This window comes from Passer montanus, unplaced genomic scaffold, assembly GCF_014805655.1.
Source record: "Passer montanus isolate IOZ18808 unplaced genomic scaffold, ASM1480565v1 scaffold24, whole genome shotgun sequence".
Taxonomy (NCBI): domain Eukaryota; kingdom Metazoa; phylum Chordata; class Aves; order Passeriformes; family Passeridae; genus Passer; species Passer montanus.
The window spans coordinates 10222593-10249520 of NW_024367037.1; the positions used below are offsets into that span (position 1 = coordinate 10222593).

General features: G+C 34.4%; 1 protein-coding gene across 1 annotated transcript in view; it reads right to left on the reverse strand.

Annotated features, from left to right (window-relative positions):
- The window catches only part of CCDC102B (coiled-coil domain containing 102B), a 41698-nt gene extending 18967 nt beyond the window's left edge, over positions 1-22731 (reverse strand). Inside the window, exons 1-3 of the mRNA XM_039711072.1 lie at positions 22664-22731; positions 6150-6770; positions 4118-4326 (exon numbers count right to left, since the gene is read on the reverse strand). Of these exons, the coding sequence (XP_039567006.1) occupies positions 4118-4326; positions 6150-6758 (818 nt within the window). The 5' untranslated portion in view covers positions 6759-6770; positions 22664-22731. The remainder of the gene's footprint in view (positions 1-4117; positions 4327-6149; positions 6771-22663) is intronic.
- Between the last annotated feature and the right edge of the window lie 4197 nt (positions 22732-26928).

The window sequence follows — 26928 nt, forward strand, 5'->3', positions numbered from 1 at the left end:
TGATTGAAGTTAAACGTTAAAAAACATTATTAAGAGATGTATATTTCATGTTTCAAAAATAATTGCTCCTGGAAGAAAATGCTAGAAATATTTTAGGAAAATGTATTATTTAGTGTAGAAGTACTATGCCTGTACAATGAGAAAAATATTAAATAGTTGAAAATAAAATTCTAATGCTGGCAATTAAAGAAACTATTGTGTGCCACAGTAGTTATTTTCTATTCTAATGGAGACCAACTGAACTTTTCAACCTTTTTAATAAAGATGTTATTGATGGGCTTAGTAGAACTATATTTTGAGAATATTTGGTTTAAATATTCACCTATTATAGTAAAATGTATTGATGGAATTTGTCTGGGGCACTTCTATGCAGCAGACTGCAGTCTTGCACAGAGATAACAAGAGTTGCCACTGACTGGACTGACTCAGGTCCTGGAAGCAATGTTGGCCACTTTAATGAAGCAATCCACTATAGTGAAATATCCTTCTCTCTTACTTTATACCTAAACCTAATGCTCTTGAATCAGGGATCTCCTTTTTTTCTGCCTAGATTTAGTATATAGCACAGCTTATCTTAGCAAAGACCTAGAAATCCCATAACATTACAATAATAAAATAAACGCCATTATTCACAAAGCAAAATGGAGCAATATGTATTTCATGCATTTCAATGTAACAGTTTTGCTTTCAAAGTAATGGGATATTTCATTGGAATAATATCTTAACTTCATTGGGAACTAAGAGAATTCTTAGTGGGACACTTAATACAATAGAAAGTGAAAGCATGAAAGACGATGTTCTAATAGTTTGAATAATTGCCTGTTGAGTGTACTGAATGCAGTGAAAGTCCTCAGAAATGCTCTATTCTGAAAAGTAAAAGAGGAATGTACAGTATATTTTGATTATTTAGAAGACACTTTGTGTCTTCTAAATAATCAAAATAAGTTTTGTTTTGTCTTACAGTACTTAAGTGAGATCAGCTCCCTCTGATACCACTAATTGAAAGAAATTATTCTGATTACATAAAGTTTACTATTTAAATAAAGAAAACAGAGTGGAAGAAAGACTATAGCAGACATCAGAAGCAGCTTATTAAGGATAAAGCAGATAAAAGGATCAAGTTCAGAGCATTTTCCATGGATTTTGTAACAAGACCTTTTAACTCATTGTCTAATTAAATCACAGAATTACACAGAATGGTTGAAGTTGAGAGGGATCCCGAGAAGGTCATCTGGTGCAAACCTCATGCTCAAGCAGGGTTGCCTAGAACTGATTGCTCAGAACCTTGCCCAGATGTCATTTGAATGTCTCCAAGGATGCAGACTCAGCAACCTTTCTGGAAACCAGTGCCAGTGTTCAGTGATCCTCGCAGAAAAAAAAAGATTTCTTGTTGTTCAGGCAGTGCCTTTTGTATCCATTGTCTGGGTTGCCCAGCCAGTCTCAAGCAGTTCCTCTTTGATATTATCAACTAGCAGTGGACTAGTCTGTGGGCTTTTGGTCTTAGAAGAAACAAACATTTTAAGCACAAAACAGAACAAATTACTATCTTAAAACTAGAAGAAAATTACATGAGAAGACTGACCCAAAAGATGACAAAAGATAGCTATTTTTAGCAAATGATTATGCAAAATGCTGAACCACTCATAAGGTTTGTCATCTCCATTCGAGTTAATGTGTAATTGATATAGGCCACTAGTACCTAGTAGAGGATGTTAGTGTGTAATTTTACGTTGCAAACCCAAGCCTGATATTTTTTGAATGTCAAAAACATAAATTTTCATCTCTTTACTTTTATTATTTTTAGACCATCTTTCTTTTTGTCCTTTGCAAAGCCTGATCTGTGTGCATAAGGCTATGTCAACATTACTGATGATAGCTCTAAGCAGAATGCAAAAAGCAGAAATCTTCTCAGGGTGAAAAAGCAAAATATCTTATGGAGAGAGTTAGGAAGCTAAGAAGGTTACTAGTTAGGTAACTTAGGGGGAAATTCAAACACTGGATTTGCATAAGCTAACGACTCTAGAAAAATGCAGTCAGAGTTCAGGGTGCTGCATGTAAGCCAGGAAACTGCTGAGAAGTCCTCTGCTGTATGAGTAAGATCATACTGACTGCTAAAGTAACCTTTGGCCTTGGGGTTCAAGCTGTCTATTATCTGTTTGCTTTTGATGCAACACAGCTGTGTGTTCTTGGCTCAAGTTCACTGAGAAAATTGCTAAGTTGTGAGAAAGAAGCTGTGAGAAAGTACTTAAGCTAGCGCCACACAAGATAAGGGGAGTAAAAATGCAAACGGGGTGAGATTGTTGAGATAGTCATTGCTAACAACTCCAGAATACAGGAGTAAAAATACTGACATGAGCAAGAATAAAACCTAAGAGAGAAAACTGGAAATCTGAAGTTGTAAATATAGCAAAATCAGCCAATTCTACTAAGTGGTGGGGACCAGCCCTTTCTGAGATAGCAGGTGACAACCTGCTCAACAAATATTCATCAGCCATCTCAAGAGACTGGTGACTATGATAATGCTTATATTAATAATATTATTCCTAGCTATTTACTGTCTGTATTGCCAAATATAGTTACTTCATACTTAGAAGTTGCATATATTCTGGTTACATAACATCTCTGCATGCAGGAAATGTTGCCCTCCTGGAGAGGAAGTTGTTATACCAATTCCCGCTGTTATGTGGAAATCACAGCTAGGTGAGCATTTTTGCTGCCTGAGGTTGGCATTGCCACATGTTGCATGTTATAGAGGTGCCCCAATTCTTACTGCGTGCCAGTACATTTATTTCCTTATACCATAGTATAAAATAAATGAATATGAAATTATTCATAAATGTAAAAATGAAAAAATAAATACATGAAAGAAAAGAATAAATGAAAAAAATCTGTCTCTGTGAAGTACAGCTTAGAATTGGTTGGACAAACAGAACAACCAAAACCTATTAAAGTTTTGCCTGAGAAGTGACTAAAAGTGAGTTGAAAAATCATCCATTTTCTAAAAGAAAGTTATTATATATGTATGCATACTTGATTGCTGATGAAGTACCTAGGCCCCTAAATATTTCAACCCCAGGAAAATGAGTATGTGAGACATCAGTCTCCTAATTCACACATATATTTTCTTTCACAGACAAGTAAAATACATTTTAAGGAGAGAGAGCACAGCCATATTCTGGTATGTAATTCAACTAGAGAATTATTGTATGATTTCTACAACTATCTAATTCATATAACAAGCACATTAAATATTAGTTAGGAATTGAAAAGATTTTTTTCACCTCAGACTTGTACGATCTACACGACAGTTATGAAATAAACTGACGGGCAGGAAATTCTTCAGCACAGTTTACCATTGAAGACTTTCTGAACTGAAAGTATTGAATAATTTGCAATAGACAGGGAATTTTCTTCCTTTTAATTTTCTAATTAACTTAACTGATTTGAAATTACCGTCACCTGTAATTACAGCCTGAAGTCTTCTACTACATCCTCATACATCACATGCTGCATGTTTCCTTGAAAAGCCTTTCTGGTGAGATTCAATCTTTCTCAATATTGACTATTTACACAACATAAAACTTCTTTTAGGCCACCAAAATGTACATTTAATATTTATGTCAGGCAAATTTGATATGCTATATCAATATTATTTATTGTGTACAATAAATGTGTTACTCCCTCTTTGTCACTGACTTTGCTACAAGTTAAGAGGTTAGCAGCATTTTGCAGCCGATTCATGTATTTTGAATTCAATAACAACTTTGTCATTGTGCAGTTGGACTCTTTCAAGTCTGCTGGTAGAGTAAATGAAAGTTTGTTATTATGCACAAAGCACTCCAATAACTGGGTATAACATACATAAGATATCACTGCAGTGAGAGCAAATTACATATTTATGTGGAATGCCTCTTATTTAAATGACAGAAAAGCCAAGGAAAGCAATAAACATACTATGCTGAATTGTTTCTCTAAATTCTTATGAAAGGCTTGCAAACAGCAATGAATAAAGTTTAGAACATATGAGCTATAAATGCAACCATCACCATATCTATTTTAGAAACTGTCTTCATCCCCTCTATGAGAATTGCAAAAGTAGGATATATTTTGCACTTACTCTCTTTCCTTCTGTAAGATTTTCCTCATCTCAGCCAAGTGCAAATTTAAGACTGATACATGTATTAAATCATTCTCTGTTTTCTTAGCTGTAGTGCCCAAACTTATTTTAGGGTCCTCCAAATAGATGCTGGGAAGTCCATTGGGGAAGAAATTGGGAGGCTTTGTGGTGATTTTTTTATTGTCATTGCTTTGGCCTTTGTTTACATCCTGAGAAAACAAAAATATGACACCTGAGAAACACATAAGGAAAAAGTCAGACATAGCTCCATAGGGCCTACCAAGGCTCTTCTAGACATTTAAGGAACATTGGAGAAAGAAAAGAAATAGGTAATATCTTAGAGAGTTGGACTATATATGGGTAGAAGGTGCAAAGTGTCAGTATATTTTAATAACGGTAATTTTGTGATATCTCACACTTCTGTTATGACAAGCTTCATATCCAAAATATTTTGAAAATGTCTTTACTAAGGAAATATATTAAATTTCTCTTTTGTTGGCTATAACTCTGGTGAAGACAGAATCTTGGAACTAATAATACCAGAAATGAAATTTATCCATACAAATAATGTATTGAGGAACTCTACATTATGAACTCAAACTTTATGTAAAGTGTGTTGAAGTAGGCTTATACAAGTTTTTCATAAGGAACAAAGTATATATATAGCTATTTTGAAGATACATGCTTTGCATACAAAACATAAGAAAAACTAATATCAAAATTGGAAAAAAATTAAAAGTAAAATAGACATATTTGAGGAAGACTGAATGTCTCTTATAAAAAAGGTACCCTTAGAAATGTATTTGCTTTACCATATCTGAGGAATTTGGTTTAAAAGCTAATCTCATTTTAGCAGTTTACTGACAATCCTCTTTCACATCACTCTGTTCTTTTGAATTTTTTAGAAGAATGACCAAAATTTACATAAGAAAATACTAGAAACCACTGGAAAGATATAAATGTTTCCCATTCACAAATAAAGTTTCAGTTTTTACGTAGAAAATATTTTATACTAGGGAAGTACAGTTAAAGAATATTTTGTGGTATTTCCTTCCAATGGCACATTTGTCTGCCTGAAAATATGGAAGGTGTGCTTTTTTGGCAAAATTTATTTTTTCTGCTAAAATTAATTTTTTTTTTCGTTTGATTGTTTTTTATTTTTTCAGATTTCAAAGGACTAAAATATCCTTAATATGCATTAGAGAGTAAAATTTCCAAACAGAATATGTACAGATCTAAGATCTTGGCAATTTCCCTTGAATTGAAGTAAAAACTTTCCTACTTTCAACTCTGCAAGGAAAAATATTTTCCTGCAACGTGTGCAAAAAATTACCTATATCTACAAAGTCTGCCATCTACCAGAAAACAAGTAACGTTTTTAAATGGTGATGTCTATGAAGATTACACAGTGCATTCCAGGGCACAGAATTAAAGGTAGTTAAACATGAACAAATATTTCAACTTTTGATGAATGTAACTGGATCTTTTGTGTAGGAGCTGTTTAAACAATGCTGATACTTGATTTTTTAATTCTAATAATTATTTAATGACTCTCCTGATCAAACAAAAAGTCTTGCAAATTTGCAAAAGAATTGCCTACTTCTTCCCACACTTTTGAAGTTCAGAGAGAATTAAATGATTTTAGACTTTAGGTTCTTTAGAAGCCAAGAACCTAATACTCTTTTTTAGAGGGGAGAAAGAATATAAGTATACAAAACATAATTAATTCAGATAAGATAGGTAACCTGTTACCATAAAACATGGCAGAGAATCAAAACAAGATGGTAAATTATTGACTATAACAGTCTGCCTCTGTTCCTTAAGAGTCTAGTCATAGTGGAAGGGTATGAATTATTTTCTGTATTTTTCTGTATTAGAAATATTTAGATGGGTGGGTCTGGGGGCCAAAGGTTTTGCTAGTGAATGGATCAGACAGCATTTCTGTCAAAATTCTTGAAAAATCCCATTTCTATATGCACATCCATACTTTATCACTTCTTCATGAACCACAAAAAATATTTCCCATTTTTACCTTCTTTGTGTCTTCTGCCCCAGGAATTGTGATGATTTTGGTTAGGTCTTTCGGAGGTTCTGGTTCCAGAAACATTAACAGGCTTTGTTCTTTTTTAATACAGGATATTTCTGAGCAACAGCATTCCATTTTCCAAGCAGTTCCATTTTCTAAGTTTTCCTTCTCACTTACTAAATCCTGATTTATTTTTTTAAGTACACTTAGCTCTTTTATGACACTGTCTAGTTTGATTCTCAATTGTCTTGCTTCCTCTCGTGCTTTATTTCTTTCTCCTCTAACTTTGCTCCATTTCTCCCTCCAGTTAGCAGTGCAATCTGACCACCAGCGCATGGTCTTCTCCATTTGGGCAGCTCTGGCTTTGACTTCCTCCAGTTCCTGAATTTTTACTGCTTCAAAAATTTCCCAATCACTGCTGAAACTTGTATGCATATGTGCATAATGAGGTGAATTTGGGTAGAAACTTTGAGATGGAATATTTGAATGAAACAGATGGTCACCTGGTTGCCAACATCTATCTAATTTATCAGGTTGTGTTGGTTGGTTCCCAAAAACCTCTATCTCTTCCATTTGCTTCTGAATGGAGTCTAAATTAATATTTTGATTCATCATCTAATTTCAGTCCTAAAAAAGACAAAGACAGACAATAATTTAGCTTTTAATTAATTATATAGTATTAATAACCTTCAACAGTTGGGTTTTTACTGCTGTAACCGTGAGTTAATCATGCTGCTCATGTTTTAAAAATGTGCTTTATCAACAAGAAATAGCTATTCAAGTATCTTTTATTTAATACTTTTTGAGTACAGCATAAACAAATATACCTATTACTTGGCTAGCATTTGCTTGCAAAAGAAGGGTCATTAAATAATCATAGCGCTCTCAAAAATGTTTGAGTCTAAAGAAAACAGACAAAAGGTTTTTTCCTTCAAGAAAAGATTGAATTGAATCAATATATGTTTTAAATATCTAGTTCTGTTTGTCTAGAACTACAATCACAAATTACTTGCCTTCTTTCCCAAACTGGAATTTCATACTAGGCAAAACTTGCCTTATTAATTTGCATACCCAAGGAAAAAAAGTATTATCAAAACCCTTGTGACCTTTGGATTTCCTTTTTTTCAAGAGAAAAATCAAGTATTTTTTACAGGAGGCTTTATTTTGCTGTCTGCATTCCAGAAGATTTCCAGGTAGTATATTCTTATATTATTCTTGAAATAATAATATAAGAGAAAAAGAGAAAAAATTCTCTTCACCATCCTTATTACTCTACTGTACAGCCTACCTCGTAGTGCTATGACTCAGCTAGTAAATCTTGTTGCATTCTTTTTCATTATTTATCTTTTGATTATTTATTACTTATTTGGCTCAGAGGAAAAACAGTTTCTCAGAAATTGCTTCCCTACCCCAGTGCTGAGAAAATGCTGATGTGGACAGTCTGTAGAGACTAGCCACTTACATCTCCTTGTTTTTTTCATCTTGGTTATGAAAACCAGAGCAACCAAACAAATAAAATTCAGAAAAATAAACAAACTTAAAAATCTTGCTACTTCAAGAGAAGACTAAGTCGTTCGAAGTAAAAAAGAAATTGCTTCTATATTGTGATATCCATTTGTAAAAAAAATACTTGTTACAGCAATTAGTGCTAACACCTGCATTTGAAATGCAGAAGGCCACTGCTGCTAACAAAACACTGAAGAGTAGATAGTTTTGGCAGTAGGATTCAGTTATGTCTCATTTCAAATGAATAGAAGCTTTTGCATGTTTTGTTCCAGTTTTCCAGCTGTTTTCAACTTTTCCACGATTTTCAGGCCATTTATTTGCCATTTGTTAGAAGCTTATGGAGAGCTGTTGCAGTGGAGTACGGATATGAGAGGAGGAAAAGGACAATGAAGGACTCCCAGTTTCCTTCATTATCACTGTCTGCTGTAGTACCATTGAGCCCCACAACAACACTACACAGATGTAGCAGAGCTGCTGCCAAAGCCTCATCAAGGTTGAACCTTTTTTGTTTCTTGACCTACTTCCAGCAATTTAATTTGAATAAGCCTTATCCAAAATACAATGATATTGCTACCCACAAATTTGTATGAGGCCCAGTAGAGACAAAGTAACTAAATATTAAACCCTTGCAGTCAGTTGTTAATTTAATTTCTGGGTTGTAGTAATTCCTTTGTTTCCTAAAGCTTTAATTTTAAAAAATACTCAAACAAAACCACAGTAAAATTTATATACATAATAATAGATATAAAATATATTACATAATGTAATAAATACATAATGAAATAGTTAAAACTTTTGGAATTTAAAAAGTGCAATAAATTTTCTTACTTTTTTACACTTTTTACTAGTACCTATACCTACCCCAAAGTAGTATATATCTACAGAAGTATTTATTACACCTTTCATAATCAGTAGTTTTTTTCAGTAGATTTTGCTAGCTTCTGTGCATATTCATTAAAATAAGGGAGAACTTGGGGAAGGCACAGTTTACAAATTTTAAAAGATGGAGAAATAAGAATGGTAATATTTTTCTTTGACTGAAAATTTGATAGACCTGAGAGTTACTTATGAGTCAGAATAGCCTGTTGCTGATGTTTCATTACAGGTTTGAGGACATTTTGTCTTTCGACATTCAGTACTGTTTCCAAAGCTGGAGAAAGGTTAAGATTACAGATCACAGGTTACTAAAAAGGAAACATTGGTCATGAATTCTTGCTCCCCTCCATTGTGATGGCTGAAGTGTTCTTAAGGCTGGGACACTGCCAGTCAGATCAAACTTACAGCTCTAACAATTGAAGTAAGCTTGTACAGTAAGCTGATGGTCTATTAGGCTTCTAATCATTTTATGGTAGGTTGAGCTTTGCCTGCACTTTTCAGCATGGATAGATCCTTTCAGAAAATCTAATCAAAACAGGTTTTTAAGATACCCCCTTTAAGGTTGGAAGAAGTAGAATAAAATATAATTTTTTCATTAAAAGATTCCGTTCTCAACACAACCAATTTCAGTGGATGGCTGACTCAGGATAAAACCAAAAAACAAAAGAAATATTGCTGGGTAAGTGAATTAGGTAACAGGAATTTTAATAAAAGTATGAAATATGAAGATTTGTGCTTGTATCTATTTTTAAAGAAGTGGACTAAAATATTAGTTAGAAAGGAAGCAAAGACTTAAAATTTCGAAAAATATGTTGATCATTGTAAAAGTTCGGAAACTGTCAAAAATCTCACAGTTCCAGTGGATGGACTTATTTTATCTTATTTATAGTTCATATCAATCTACTCTTTCATGTACTCAAAAATACTGTACTGATGGAATTATAATAAAAACAACTCCAACAGTCCAACTGAAGACTGTTGTAGTATTGAATCTGTTGATACTGAATCTTTAATAATCTTTAGAGTTATAATGGTATTAAAAAAAATATTATTTTCTCTGGTATATGACCACCTCATAGAAAACATCAAATATGTACATTGATCTCAGAAAACTCTCATCTATAAAATATCTACATATGTTCCAGGGGGAACAAGAATAGTTTTTAACTTGTATGTTAAAGATAATTCAAAGAATAAAGGTCCTTGCTAATGTTAGACACAGATGTTTTAACATCAGAAATATCACAAATCTAAAATTGACAAAACAATACTTTGTGGAGCTAGTTGTAAAGTCACTACTTGAGTTTGCAGCAACAGACTAGCTAGCACAGCACATGGAGCTCAGTGTACATAATTAATAGATAAAAGATAATTGGATGGAAAGATAAAAAACACTTAGAGAATTGGTGAAAATGGGTGTTTTCTGATCAGTGAAGCCTTCTGATTATTCCACTTTTAACAGCTGAGTGATAAGAAGGAACACAACATCCCTTTAAAGTTGTTTTTCTTAATGGAATAATTTAAAGTAAGCATGAACAAAATATATGAAGCAACATTCATTGTGTCATGTGAGTGAGGTGTGATGACAGAGTGAGAACAGAGTGATGATAGTTCTCAGAGGAAAAAAAGACATTTGGTGAACATGACAAAGAACATAGGTCTGAAAGATTTTTAATTATACTGCAACCTTTCCTATTTACCTAAAGATCCTGAACACCAGTAAGAAAGAGAAGAGCTCTTGATTTATTTTTGCCACCTATTGTTTTAGGTAAACAGCAATATATTCACCCTTAGTGGCACCATCAAACAAAATCACCAGGAGAGAAAAGAATTATTGCACTTTCTTCATGTTAATACCTGTTCACTGAACTCAGCTTTTTCAGTCAACTCAGTAGCTAGGGCAGTGCTTGAGGATACAATTTCAACATCCTTTTTCTAACTGCATGACTTAATCCTTAGTTACATGACTCTTAATTATTAAGACCTCAGCCAAACTTTTTTAAGGTATTCTGTCTTTAGAGAAAATGTCTGCTTTAGATTAAACCAGTTAATTTTCTTTTATCTAATCTATAAATTGAATAGGACAAAATTAATCATAGAACTGAACATGTTCTTTTGTAAGTGCTACTGGAAAGCCAGAACTTTCCATGGCATTGCTGCAGTTCACCCATCAACAGAGCCTGACAAAGAGAGAAGGCTTTAAGAAAATGAGTGGGGGTGATGTGGTCATTATGGGAAGAATATAGGAAGTGATTTAACTCACTCCCTGAAAACTTGGCGGTTTACTAAGGGCTGTTAACTGCCAAGCTATCAACTCAAGCAAAAGAGATCAAGTTTTGTGTGTCTGTTCCTGTTGTAAAGTTGGCTTTAATTAATAACACTTAGCGGTCCCACCCAGTGCCTAGATGAAAAAATATTGCCAAGTAAATGACTGAAATGTATGGCGAAAAAACATCACACTGAATAGTGATTCATGATATAGCTCTGTCTAAAAATATAGCCATAAAAAATTGAATGTAGTTTCCAGAACTCTAAACATCCTGGCAACACGCAACCAGGAGTTTGATAATTTGGCTAGAAAAAATATAACAAAAAAACTCTGAGGCAGTACCTGGTTACAGGAGTGACTTAGACACATAGGGACATAGGATTTATTTCAACAGGCAATAAGGGAGGATGTCAAAAAAGAGGACTGGCAAAAGTTCTGGTGCAACAAATTGTAAATTTGTGTCATTTTTTTTAAACAATGGTACATCACCAACATTCTGCCAGCTTCACGGAAGGTAAACTAATCTGGGAAACTTCTCATGTGTATTATAACAAACACCTGGAGGGTGCAAAGAAGTCCTTACAGGAGTGGGGCTCAGAATATATTCTCTGCCTAAGCCATCACTGGTCTCACAACTGCCTTAAGCCAGTGGTTTGGCACTTCTCCCTTATTCAGAGAAATATAATCTTAGCGTCGATAACATTTTAAGAATGAAGTAGGACAAGCCTGGTTTAGGTCAAATCTTGTACAATGGATTTTTCAGCTACTGCATCAGCCTCAAAATAGTGGGACAGTAGATCGATGGAATAAACTACTAAACCAGCAAATACACAAGAATGGATCTATTAGTACTGTGTGGGAATCGTGTCTGTGAAAACTTGTAAATTGGCTACACAAGTGACAAACTCCCTCAAGAAGAGCCACAGATAAGCTGCCCAAAATCCTGTTAAAATAGAAATAAAATCCTTCTGAAGTCCATATGAGGTTGCAGTTAAACATACAACTCAGGGGTTATCCGTGTGCCTCTCCTTTTACAATGAAATAGGAAACAAAAACGACTGAGGTTTGGCTTACGTCTAAGACCTGAGTGTCTCCTCTTGCAGAAAGTGTGACTCTCCTGCATCACCATGGCAACACCAAAAATTGGAACATATATCCAGAACTTATCTATAACAGATCCTGCATTTTGGAAAAACTCAGGTATTGCAGATCCATTATAAACCAACCTTTAAACTAGATATAGAAGGAATACCATCTGCAACATCAAAAGGACATGTATTGACAGTGGGTGATAATGTTACATGACCACTAAGATCCAAAGTTAACCTGAAATTACTGACATGTAGTTAACACTGGATATGAAGCTGTACGTGGTTGCAGCAACAACAGGGCTTACTGCAGGCATGTAAGGAAAATAATCATATACTTGTGGCCCAGAATACTTACAGCATATGTACACAATGAGAAAACGCACAGCAATTATTTCATAAACACTCCTAATAATAACTGTGAAAATCAATGTAAATGGACAAAATAAAGCTACCAATGCTCCTGGCATTGTATCTTAAAAAACAGTCCAGCCTACTTCTTACTTAAAGTGCCCTTCACTTAATGCAGTTTCATTATGTACAAGAGCCTATGATTATGGCTGCAAAATTAATTACGATGAACATACACTGGACATAACCAATGTATACACTCCTGCAAGGAATGAAACCTGTACTGATTACAGTGACCATCTCTATGATGGTGCCTACCAAGTCATTGGCCTAAAGGACATCAAGGTTAGAGATATTATTCAAAATCTGTTGGGTGAAACTGGTATATGAACTGAATTCAATAGATACTAAAATCCTAACAAATTAATTTCTTGATACTACAAGACACTGAAGCTAGGATAACCCAAATGACTTGGAAAACTCTTAGAGGAAAGAAAAGTAAAAATATGATAATAATGAACATACAGCTGATCCCAAAGTCTGACATATGCTGAGAGCAGTGCCAATGTGAGTGGTCAATGGGAGAGCAGCCTGTACATAGAACTCAGTGGATAGGAAGAGGTAAAGGTTGATATTACCTGCAGCCAACAACTCTGGATCTTCAAAAAGCAACTATCTGACAGTTTCTTCAGGTTACACTAACTCATGGGATTGCTACAGACCAAACTTCTGAGCTGGAAAAGGTAAATGCCTAAGCTTACCCCCAGTGTTTTTGTAGCAGATTCAACAGCAGGCTGAATGACGAGGCCTTTGTGCTTTCCAGTGTGGTATGGGGACATTCACTCCTTGGTAAAGGAGAAAGAATGAGCACTGGTATTGACAGCTTGGTTACTAGTTTGTTCATGGAAAAAATACCATTTAGAGAACTTGTAAATAAGAGAGCTTGTGAATTAGGGAAATAATGAATTAGTGAGTTCATGTATTGGAGTAGTCTGTACAAAGATGATTCCACCATTGTTTGATGTCTTCATATTTTGGTGGTGCTGTTTGAGGCAGAGGATTTTTTTATGGTTTATTTTTTTAAAATGAGCTCCTAAACTCATAAAATAAAGTTTAATTTACAAAGTACACTGTGCTGTAAATTTCAAAGATCCAAACAGACCATGACATAATACACAGATTATCTTACTTCATGAAAATTAAAAGATAGTGCTTTAAGGACTTTTTAATGCACATCCAAAGTTGATTCTGTTTATTTTTTTCCCACAGCTATTAAAAAATATATTAACAATATTAAACCATATGGTGAATTTTTAAGTTATCTTGTTTCCAAACATTGCATTCCTTACATGTGTCATAACTAAAAATCAGCCAAAAAGTGGCCTGAAGAGACAAATAATAATTGCTTACTTCCTATTAGGAATTACATGATAATTTTTCCCTCCTATTCATACTTCTCTAGTTTCCTGTTAACATAAAAATGTCAATAATGATCTAATTTATTTCCAAAACCTGTTTTATTTCCTTCTCATATCCAGTAACTAAAACCAGTTATGCTATGAAAACTACAAAGTAAAAAGTTTTGGTTTTAACTTCACAAAGAGAAGTGTTTTGGGGTTTGTCAGGTTTTGTTTCAGCGAGGGGTTATTGTTGTTGTTTTGTGCTTTTTTGTGCAATTAGGAAAGCTTAAAAATGCCTGAAAAAATGGTCTTCTCAAGACATCAGTTTGAATACTATGATGTCTTAAATGTCTCTTTGAGATAAAATGAAATTACAGTGGCAATTCTTTAATGTCCTGATGCATAAAACTAAAATAATGAAATCTCATCTTCCTTCTATAACATAATGTCCGCCTGAATATTTTAAGTACAAGAGGAAATGTCAGGCCTAAATCTTAGTTTCCAATAGAACTGAAGAACATAAACTGAAAATATTTGAGAGGAAACAATAAAGACGTGCTAAATAGTGTTCCACTTTTCTTATAGGTCTGACCAAATTTATAATATTGGGAACACAGAATATCTCTATTTTTCTCACAGGAAACAATAAAGACGTCCTAAATAGTGTTCCACTTTTTTATAGATCTGACCAAATTTATAATATTGGGAACACAGAATATCTCTATTTTTCTCATTATTTCTTTATGCTATAGACACTTTGCCTTGAAAACAAATTAATAAATTTAATCTCAGGAGACACTAAAAACTCCAGAGACAGAAAGGTATAGGACCAAATGGAAGTAAGCCCTTCATAGTAGAATCTATGTAAAACTGGAGTCTGATCCCACTTGTGAGTTGATCAACACTGGATGATGAGATGGAATGGTATGACAGAGAGGGAAGGCAAAAGCAGAGACTCAAGTTTCTACTTGACTTCTATTAAAAAAGCCATAAACAAAGTTTGCCAGCTATTCTATCAGGCCTAAAAAGTTAAAACTAGAAAGTAACTTCAGGAAAAGGGTAGTTCTGCAGGGAAAATTACATTTTACTATGATACAAAACATTGTGACAGGCAAGCCATTTCTGAAGTATGCCCAGGAAGTGCATCATTATATTATTTGTCCATGTATAGTTAAATTTCCAGGAGAAGAGGGAAAGGATGAGCAGCAAAGAGTGAATGAAAGCCAATAAACCACTCAAAACTTAAGAGGTAGCAGTAAGTAAAAGGAGGACTCAGAAATGGCTTAAACTTTTTTTTTTTTTTTATTTTAGTAGACCATCCAGAAACCAAAAGAAAATATAGAGAGCAACATAATGCTGAAATAAGCATTTTACACTATGCAACAGGATTAAGTATACTGCTTCTTGATGTTCCAGTATCCATTGTGATAACCAAAATTCTCTGACTCCAGAGGAGGAATCCTTTTTATTATTAATAGTAGTTTGCTTCTCCTGAAAGTTTTATTAATTCACTTGAAGGCATGTAGGGCAAAATTGCATATATATAATTTATACCTTAAGAAAAAAAAAACAAAAAAAACCAAAAAAAACCAAACCAAAACATGAAGTAGCCCTAAGCTGCCCTCAGGCTGGCCCTGCCAGTCACATTGCCAGTTTGTCCTCATTTGCTATCCTTTTCCACAACCTTTGAAATAAGACTTACAATTCCAGGTGTAAGTTGTCCCACTCATTTTAGAGATAATTAAATCTCTAGTGTGACAGAGATTCTTGTGAAACAAAGGCATGACATGAAGAAGTCCTAAATATGATACTCTGAGCAAGGGAGATGATCTCAAAAGTCCCCCCTAACATGATTCTCTGAGCAGTGTGATTTCTGAGGAGCTGTAGAAGCCTGCTTCTGCCAGAACAATGTTGCCATGGCATCCAGGAAATAAGAAAAAATTATAATCACAAATTGTGAGTCTCAGAATATGTAACTATTAGCCAAATGGGTCACAAAACCCCATGTAAGTAGGGAAGAGCCACAGGAAATAAGCCCCTTTTGTGACAACACTGAACTGCCTTAAAAGCAGCAATTCTGCACTGCTGTCAGGATCCAGCTGTAAGGAACATAGAAAAGAAGAAAAAAGGCTTTATGCCCCGTATCTGTTCTGCCAACAGAAGCTGCAAATATGGGAATACATGTATGAAGGAAAGGGGTGAACAAGATAATCAAGCACTCCCAGATACTTCCCAGGCTGAAGGTCAGTTCTAAGCACCGGGGGAAACAATCCAGAAAAAATATGCCAGTAACAGCAACAATTAATGTCTTGCAGGAAACATTTACTTCTTTATGAAGTTTCACAAAGTTTCCTATTTGGACTGATGCTTTTTTTTTAAATGATTGCCTATACCATGTTTCATCTAACCAAGAGGTATTATGTTTTTATCTCAATGTGTGAACTTCTTCTGTAAAATACAGTGAAAAATTCCAAGCCAACAAGAGATTTTGACCACAGGACTGGTATATTTTGACATGGCTCAAAGCTTTTAAAAACTGAGTGATTATTTCTTTCCACAGAATAAAATACCCCTAGATAAAGTCTATTTGTTCTATTAAGTTACACTAATACAAAATGTGTCAACAATTAAAAGCAGTAATTTAGGACAAGATGTCTTTCACAGTATATTTTACATTATTGTTGCTGGTGGGGGTCAGGGGGTTGGGGTGGTCTTAAAGCTTGCTCAAAATGAAATGCTGTAATTCTCTCTGAAAAAGGATGCACCAAAAAAAGGACGTGGTCCACTTCACTGTAGTCCTATGTATGGATTTTCCTTTTTTCCTTTTACCATTTTCTCTCCATGTCAAAATATCCATTTTAAAGTAAAATCCTATTCAGTGTTTCTATTGTTTTTTTAAATGCCTGCATACAATATAACTTGTATAATATTACACAGATTATATACATAGTGTACATACTATATATACATACTATAAACATATGCATTCATAAAAAGACAAATATATATATATTACACAGATTATATATTATATATACATACTATAAACATATGCATTCATAAAAATACAACTTAGGAAGTAGTCCTAAATATTTATTGTAATCTGTGACTACTTCCTAAATTGTCTTTTTATGAATGCATATGTTTATAGTATGTATATATAATATATATACATACTATATATATAGTATGTATATATACTATACTATAAACTATAAATAATTGTTTATTAACAATTATTACTCTTTCTTCTTTCCTTTTTCTCTTTTTTGGCTGTCAATTTTAATAAACTTTAAATAGTCTGGATATTATTTCTTTAGATGAGAACCGGAATTATATACTCTGATTTAGGTCTACTGGGTAATACAAATGATTACATATCCTTGCAATATCTTTCAAAGCCTTTTACAGCAACAAGCTGATCTTTCTTCACATCTTTGAAGTTGTATTCAACTCCTTAGGGTTAAATATGGGTAACATAAATATTTGTACATAGAGATGTTGTCATTTACTACCCATAAGGCCAAAAGAAGCTCTGAAGTACTGCTTTAAATATAATTTACAGTAACTTCATTTCCCCAAGAATGTTTTGTTTGGTTTCAAACTTTTATAACATTTCACCCATATCTTTTGTACATTCAAGTCTGTAGTATTGATTCTCATCCGTCAGCCACTACACTTGAAAAAACATATTGTATAATCAGATTATGCAGGGAAGGCAGGGAGTGTATGTGACAGCAACAACTTTACCAGACAGTCTCAAAAAGAGCTAAGTAGAAGCTAAACGAACCATAACCCAACTGAATTTGGTAGCTGTGGCATTTGAGACAGTTTGCTTGGCTAGCTCCCCCTTGAGATTTGAATTATCACATTTTACTAGGATATGGTTAATGAATAAAAGAGGCAAAATAAACTTCCTGTGTAGTTAGGATAAATATGAACTCTCAAAGTTTTAGATCCTTTCAGAGTAAATGACTGACAAACAGGTTTACAAAAGCTAGTGTAAACTGCTAAATTAAACAAATAGCCAAATCCCCTGAATTCTAATCTAATCTCAGAGATTCTATGTGAAGATTGGTAATCTCCATGGAATATATTGTCTGAAATATTATTAGGAAAAACAGATTATGAATCAGCATATTAACGATAACTTCAATTGAAAACAGATTCAGAGTGTATTTAAAATAAGGCAATGGTTCATTCATACAAAATAATTCATATCAGTTAAACATCTGGTCTAATAGGTACCTTCTGAATAGCATAGAGAGATTTCTTTAGAACAATAGTAATCTGTTGTTCAAATTTGAAACAAATAATTGCTTCAGAACAATAAGGTCCACATTAGTTAATACTAGCTCACTACACTGAAGCACTTTTTTAATGCTTATAGCTAAAGATACAAGTGAACACTTCCTGTGATTTACAGAAACACCTATAGGCATCTTGTTCTGCAGGCACAACGAAATTTGATCTAATCACATTAAAATAGTATCTGCTGGGGCTTTTTTGGTTTTGTCGTTTGTTTGGGTTTTTTTTTGGTTGGTTTGTTTTTCAGCAGTTCCACAGCTAAGACTAAAAATAACCAAATGCATGAGTCTTCCTCCTCTGTTTACACAGAAAGCAGAGTAAGTTTCAGAAATGTTTAGCATGACAAACATTTTTTATCAACATTGAAATGAGTTGCAGTGCTAACAGGGTCATTCCCTTTACTGAGAACAATTAGGATAAGCAGATAGCTTCTTACACCACTCAGCTTAGTTACAAGGGAGCCAATAGTCAGTTACAATAGAGAATCTCAAAAGACCCAGCTCGATTTGAGTTGTCAGTGTGTTATTACAGGATATGAGCTCAGCCAGTGCACACATGCCCTGTCTGGCTTATACTGACAGGCAGCCCTTTAACATGGCACAGAAGAGTATCTTGCACAGAAGAGTATCTTGCACAGATTTCCTCTGAAGTTTTCTGAAAGAGGGAAGACTATAGAAATGTAGGGAAATAATATCCAAGGTATACGGAAATAATATCCAGGGTATACATCATCCACAAGCTTAGATCTGCCTTTCAGTATCTAAATCATAACTGGTCTTAGAAGTCTTCACAAGCATTAAAGCCAGCTCTAAGTTAAAAGTCAAAGAAGACAAGAAAATTAAAAACATCTCATTCAGCGGGTGATTGTCATTCAGGGTATTAGTTAAACAATTTAAGTTACATCAAGTATAAATAATTGCAAATAAGCTATGAATAAGCTTATAGCACACAATTAAAAGACCATTGTATCATGTTGATTTATCAAAGGTTAAATTCCTTTCTCAGCTATTGATAGTATTAGCATTCTATTGTTTCATGCTTCATTTACTTATGTTCAAAAGCCAAATGCACCTCCTTGTGAGAGTTACTGTAGCTTCTTGTTGAATATAGTTCAATAATTGAATTGAGGAGGCTCAACTACTCCCAAACACAACTGAAAATTTCATAGATCTGGGATTTTTAGCACATTTTTAGATTAGAGTTACTGTAGCTTCTTGTTCAATATAGTTGTGTAGAGTTACTGTAGCTTCTTGTTGAATATAGTTCAATAATTGAATTGAGGAGGCTCAACTACTCAAACACAGCTGAGAATTTCATAGATCTGGGATTATTAGCACATTTTTAGATTAGGCTACAGGTCAGTTCAGCTGGGTTTCTTTCAGCCTCAAAAGTTAGAAAAAGGAAACTGAAGACAGACTAACCATTCTGAAAAGCACTTTACTGAACAAGAATTAGGTCAGATGCAATGCTAAAACATGTTCATCCAAACAGTAGAGATCACTTAAATGTATAGCGAAGCTTCATTTTTTAGACAAAATCATCACAAATGTACCTCAATTCTATTATTTTCTATGTTACTCATTTGGAAAGTGACCTTGAACTGGATATCTTCACTTTCATTTACAGGCTTTTTTATCCCACTGGGTTGAGGGGATTGGTTTTGTTTTGGGGGTTTTTCTGGTGTGGTTTTTTTTTTGTTTTCTTTTCTTTCTTTTATTTTATTTTCAATAAAGCATGAAGATGTAATGGCCTATCCCTGAAAAAGAAAAAAGTTAAGTTTCTAATCTCTGCTTATACTCAGAGAAATTCTTCAGAGTTTTAAAACCCTTAACAGTATCTTAAAACCATATGCTTTATGATATGAGAGATCAAGAATTGTCTTGTTAGAGCTGAAGTCATTTATGATGCTTTCCTATTCAAAACATGACCTACTTTTAAAGGAAATTTCATAACACTGGGAGAAGGGAAAATTAATCACAAATATCTGATGATTTATTTCAGACCAAGACATAAAACATTCCAATGCTTATAAGGACACAAAACGATTTTTCTTCAAAACACTGCTCAGAGTCTAGAAACAAGTGATTTTCCCACCCACATAAGCAGACAAGTAAGAACACTCATGAATATTTTGTTTTCTCTGGGTCAGGGCATATCCCTTTGGCTGGTTCAACTACTCTGATATAGTTGTATCAGAATTGACAATTCTGTTGTGTGGAGATGTTTTTGGTCTAATTAGAACAGTTTTAGAAGCCATATCTTGTATAATTAATTGTTCCAAGAACATTCATTACAAAAAGATTGCTACTTGGACATTTATATGTAATTATTCTTATTTTTCTCTAGCCAATCTACTATTTTAACACCATCTCATGTCTTTCAATAGCTCAAGGACTGTGATTTTGTGTGATTTAATGCTGTAAGATATTATCCCCTGATGACCTCAACTCCACTAAATCCTTGAGGGAAATGAACAAAGGAATAATCTATATTGTGACTTTTACCTGGATTCCACAGTTGCTAGAGTGGTCAAATAAAATAAATCACTAAGTATCATTGGTTGTATCCTGGATGCCAGTTAAACGCATAGAGAATTCTTTATGCATTTAATTCTCTATAATAAGAGAATATACATTCTCTCTAATGTATATTCTCTTAGTGCCCACGCGCTCTAGGCCAAAATGTAGTCCCACTAAAAGAGAAGAAATTATTTGAATAATTGGTGACTACTCAGCATGGCAGAAGGGAAGTTGGCACCCTTTTGCAAAAACGGACACCCGCAAAAGTTATGGAGAAACATCCAAGGCAACTGAAAATACATTAAAAAAAAAAATCAAAACAGTAGGAGCTTTCACAAAAATTCCTCCCTGGTATTCCTCCAGTAATGTGATTGACATTAAATAAGAATGGGTTTGGTAAAAATCCCAGTCTTATTTAACCCAGTGTAAATCAGACCTAGATTACTGAATTAGCATGAGCAGGGAATCAAGCTGTTCAGGAAGGATCATTTTCATAATAAACCAGTCAATTAATGATCATTGTATGGACTAGAAAGAACTCTCTTTCTAGTGAATAGATCAGGTGAGCCACTGGAACAGGCTTCCCCAAGAAGTTGTAGATTCCATCCTCAGATGTGTTCAAGGCCAGGTTGGATGGTGCCTTAAGCAACCTGATGTACTCGGGGGTGAGACTGGGACTAGGTGATCTTTAAGGTCCCTTCCAACCCAAACCTTTCTATGAATCTATAATTCCATGATTATCAAATTTGTACACTTCAAATTATTCCAATACCTACCTGTCTGTCCAATATCTATCTATCTATCTATCTATCTATCTATCTATCTATCTATCTATCTATCTATCTATGTTGATAAAACAACAATAATTTAAGCCTGTTCACTAACAGCTCCTTTAGTACATTCATTTTCAAGTGATTTATTTTTCAGATTTAACTGAGGTTACCATTAGTATTTTATACTTAAGGTGAAAGAGAGGCCTCAATTCAAAGCTGGCTACATGAAAATAAGCAAAAATCACCCCCAGACATCTAATTTCACATTTTCAATTTCAATTTTTGTAGATGTCTCTGAAAGTGATATGACTAGTTCTATTAATGATACCTAATATATTTTGGAAATTAATTTATATTCGTTATCTTATGCAAAGAGCTGCATTCAGAAACACAAAAGTAAATTTTCTAACAACACAGGAAATCCAAACTAAAAACTAGTACTCTAGCTCTAGGATTATTTCTAGCAGAGTCTGCTTCATAAAATGTTTGTATGAATCAGTGAGAACAAAATACAAACAAAATGCAGCTATCTGGATAGTCAGTAGGAAGCCCATTAGTACTATTTGCTATATCTGCTGATTAAACTTATGAACATTGCCTTTGGAATTTGACGCTTGGTTCTCACTGCTTAAGGATCATCCACAGTGTCTCCCACCATCTCTGATACTTGACTTTAAAATAATGACAGACTGAATATATTTCTCCAGCATCAACAAATCATACTATCAAAAAAATATACTTTATGGCATTAGAATAATAGCATACAGCCAGGACACATTTTTTTCTTATCTCATCTTCAGATATTTTCTGAAGGAAGTTAGGATTATACAACTCATTACTGAGTTGCATAACTTATGAAAATAGAAACACTGTGAAAACACTGCTTTCCAACAAAAAAATACAGTACAAACTTCTGCAAACTCATAACAATATTTTAATGACACTTATGTCCATAATACCACTCCCTTTAAAAGGTACCAAAGTTTTACCAGTTTATGCCATTATATATGCATTTCACAAAGTAATTTTTAAAAGGTTTTCAGTAGTAAAACTTTATAATCTGTGAAACTTCTGCATTTATACTAATTTCTAATCAACACTAAGAGATAACTTTTTAACAAACCATCACTTAGAAAGTTTTAAAGCTGGTTATAGTAAGTAAGCACTCTTCTACACTTGCAAGACAAGTTATGTTTAATGGGATGTTAGAAGTAATGCTACATGATAGTAGCAAAAAACATAGAAGAGAAGAATCCAGCTAGATATAACTGAGCCACATACTTCAAATACTGTTTTCTGATCTTCAGTACTTTTCCTGGGCAGTTCAGACTGTTTTCCTCCTTACCATCAGCATAATAGTAACTCATGCTTTGTCCCTGAAGAGATTTATAGAAATTAAACATTAAACCCACAAGCTTAAGATCCCTTACCTTCTGAGTTTGCTGGGCTCCTCTTGCTTCTCAGTGTAGCAGACACATGTGTAAACAACAGAATTTCCTGCATCCTTTTCTCATCTGCACTGTACTGGGACTTGGCCAATTGGATTATTTACAGCATTAAGGCCACTCCACAGTAACTTGAAAAAGATTCTCATTGGTCAGACATTATCAAAACGAAAACCACATTTTTCTTTTAAGTACAAGTCATTTATACAAACCAAAACTTTTTGTCATACTTCTTCACTTAGTTCTTCACTAAGCATTATTTGCTCAGTTTTTATTTCTCTCTCCCCTTATAAACTGAAGACTCTGACCCCAGTCCCCCAAATATTATGTATAACATTAGTTATTAGTTATTAGTTATACATAATAGTTATGTATAACTATTAGTTATTAGTTATTTATGTATAATATTAGTTATTTCAATCACAGTACTTAAGCACAGGTCCTAGTACTCAACCAAATTGATTGGATTCTTATGACACTACTTGCTCCTGCTATCCCTCCTGAATTTTAAATAACCTAAAATAAGACTGGTTTTTCACTCAGCTGCATCATATAACCTTGAAAATACATGTACTTTCATAATTAGCTCTGCAATTGGCCAGGGGGTCTTGGAAATTATTACAAAAAACTGTAGTATTCTAGATTATCAGAAGAGAAAAGACCAAGGCAAGGAAAGTTAGGAAAAAACACCCAAAACTTTGAAAAGCTCTTTTTGCATTAAAATTTACAGTTACATATTAAAATATAAGGTAAGAATGATTCATTTCTGGAATACAAACTCCAATATTTTTGTAACCAACATGACAAAGCATGACACCACTGTCCCAAGCCTGATATCACAGGCTACCTAATTGGCAGGTCCTCAAGGCATAAAACTGATACAGTTAGACACAGATGGATGATTTGCCATGGCTATGAAAAACCGAACATTTCCCATTTTAAAAAATCCCTCATTACGTACAGAAAACTGACAATTCCTGTGTCACAATCTCAGACTGAGAAGACAGATTTCCTTTAGCTTTAGCTTTAAGGGACATAGCTCTACTTTCCTACTAATATCCCAAAATTTTTAGCAGCACTATAGCTGATAGTCTTTCCATCATGAACAGTAGATATAGCTGCATGACTTCTCTTGTCTGACACTAGGACTTTCAATATATTTTTTTAAATTATTTTAGGGAAATGAACTATCAAATGCTCCCAACTCTTCCATGACTCATAAAATCTATTCCACTGCCAGGAGACAAAAGCATTTTCTCCCAAAAGACATACGTAAAATAGGTGAAAAAAAATCTCTCTCTGAATTTCTGTTAAAAACCCAAACCAAACAAACAAAAGCCACAAATCAAAGGGAAAAAAACCAAAATCCAAGGCAAAAAATATGACTCCATGCAAAACAACTCCAAACTGAAGCAAAAAAAACCCAAATCAAAACTAACACCACAACAAAACAAAACCACAAGTCTGCATCAAATTAAAAGCAAGCACACACACAAAAAAAATGCCAGCCCAACAAAACCCAAATCCAAACAATAAAATAAGGCAACAGCTACTTTATGCATCTTGCATGGCTTCTTTAGCAACTAAATAGATCCCATCTCCCACTACAATAGTCTCTGGCTACATTCCATTACCCCTACTGAGGGAAATCACATTTTAAAAAAATCAAGTTATATACACATCATAACTTAAGCTTCTAACTACTCATATTTCAACCCATTCATGAGATTTCCCATTCATTTTCCATCATTCTTCACTTGCTACAGTCTCTGAGCACATCCAAGAAGGCTGTTCCATTGCCCATATTTAAATAGATTTATTGTTTCTATAGAAATTGATGCACATTTATTTTGTCTTAGAGGAAGGGAAGTAACTTTGGTCACAACTGAAAATGTCTTCCCAAGTGAAGATATGTAACAGAATTTATCATTCAATAAGAAACAAACACAAAGGAAAAAGTGTCATTACAGCATGTGAAGGAACTAGTACTCCTGGAAGTGTCCTTTAAGTACCTTTTGGGAAGGAAAACTGTACTCTTCAAGAAAAAAGGCACAAAAAAGAAATATGTATAATAGACCAATAGTAAATATCAAAGCTATTAAAAATGCCTCAGTTTCCATTCTATTGATTCTGTTGTAATCAGCAATTCTTGAAGGAATCTCATTTTATACCATTGTTAAAAATGCATCAAAATTTAAATTAAAAATTACTGTAAAATTGGGAAGTTACCGTGCTATTTTTGTATCTTTATTTGCAAATATATTATTGGTTTTTAGTCTTATTTGACCATTTACCTTGATGCTGTGTCACTGCAATAAGTGCAGAACAGATGTTGCCAACATGCAAGTTTGCTAACACATGACCCTTACATATGGAGCTGAATTGTCTTCTTAGAAGTCTCCATGTATGTAAACAATTCTTAGTCCATACTAAGAACATTCATATATGCCCATCAAGAGGATGATAAGCAACTCTGGTTGTTATTTTTGTAAGAAAATGTTACTGAGAAAATATGATAAAGCCTATAGACGGCATCAATAATCTAGACCATATGTATTCATGTATGGCCTTAGTTGTCAATTGTGCTTGATTAGGGTGGGAAAGACTCCCCTCACTTTGAGTACATTTGAACTTTGGCAGCATGCCTGACCTGATTTTTCCAAGATCCATAGAGAAACATTAAAAGAACATGAAAACCAAATTTTGAATTTTTAAATGCCACGACTCATCCCTTTGGGGGGCCACAAAGGAAGAGACCTGATCCTTTTCAAGATTACTGAGCCAATGAAGAAGATTAAATAATTTGTCTCAGAGGAGAGTTAGAGCAAGTCTTTCTCAAAACATGGAAGTTTACAATATTTACTGTATTGATGCAATTTCCTTAGCAGATATAAGAAATTATCACTCAAGCCAAAAACAATAAAGCACTTCAAATACAAATGGCAATAAAACAGAACATTCCTACTATTTAAATTGGAAAATAGAGAGGGGTATGAAGCACTAAAATTGTAACCTTTTGAAACTGGGCTTCCTCAAGTATTCATAAAAACCAGAAACATATGCCAGTTTCTTTTTATTGATAGAAGTAATTTTTAATCTTACTATTTCATACTATTCCACAGAATTTAATACAATTGAAGCAATAAACATAACATTTCATTTGAATATATAAGAATAGGAGATCATCCTTTACTGTACCTCAACCCAGGATGCTCCCTTAGGTGATGAAGACACATAGAAGACAACTTGATACAGAAAGTACCTTCAAGGCATGAAAAAAAGAGAAAATTGAGGCAAAAAAAGTGATTTTGAATCCCATCTCTACAGCAGCATTAGCAAAGGTCAAACTTATATAACAAAAAAAAGCAAACCTGTGAAGATATAGTCACAGAAGAGATGAATCAATTAAACAAAATGACTAAAATTGAGACTCCACCAAATCTGATGCAGAGAGCACTCAGTGTGGGAAAACAAACTGTGGTTCCACTTGATAAAACAGCCTGGGAAAAAGGCACAGGGTAATTATTTCTTAGAATATCTCTCTAAAATTAGAAAGGCAAGAAAGGTATAACATTCTCCTCTCATTTTAAGTTCTAACACATTCCAAATAAGTGGTCTTAGCAAAACTTTGCTTTCACAAGGTTCAGGTAGTGTATGCGTGGAGGGGAGCCCTACAGGGATGGTTTCTGTTAGAAGCAGGCAGAAACTTCACCCAGGGCCAAGAAGGACCCAATGCTGGCTGAGGCTCAGCCTTAGCCATCTGAGCTTTAGCCATCACACCATCTGTGATGGTGGTAGAGCTTTTTGGATAATGTGCTTAAAGGAAAAAAAACCCACCCTGCACAACAGCAATTGCACCTGAAGAGAGGAGTGAGTATATGTGAGAGAAACAGCCCTGCAGACACCAAGATCAGTAGAAGGAGGGAGAGGAGGTGTTCCAATCACACAATTAGCTTCCCATGAAGCCTATGGTGCAGACCATGGTGAGAGAGCTGTGCCCCAGCAGCTCACCAAGGTCCATGGCAGACCAGAGATCCATCTCTACACTGTGGAGGACTCAGTGCTGGAGTGGGTGGATGTGCAAGGGCAGGGGGGACACTGTGGAAAGCCTGAACTGGAGCAGGTTTCTGGTAGGACCTGTGGCCCTGTGGAGAGATGAGCCCATGCTGGACCAGGTTTGCTGGTAGGACGTGTGATCCCCTAGGGGACCCCACTGGAGCAGCCTGTTTCCGAAGGACTGCACCCTGCAG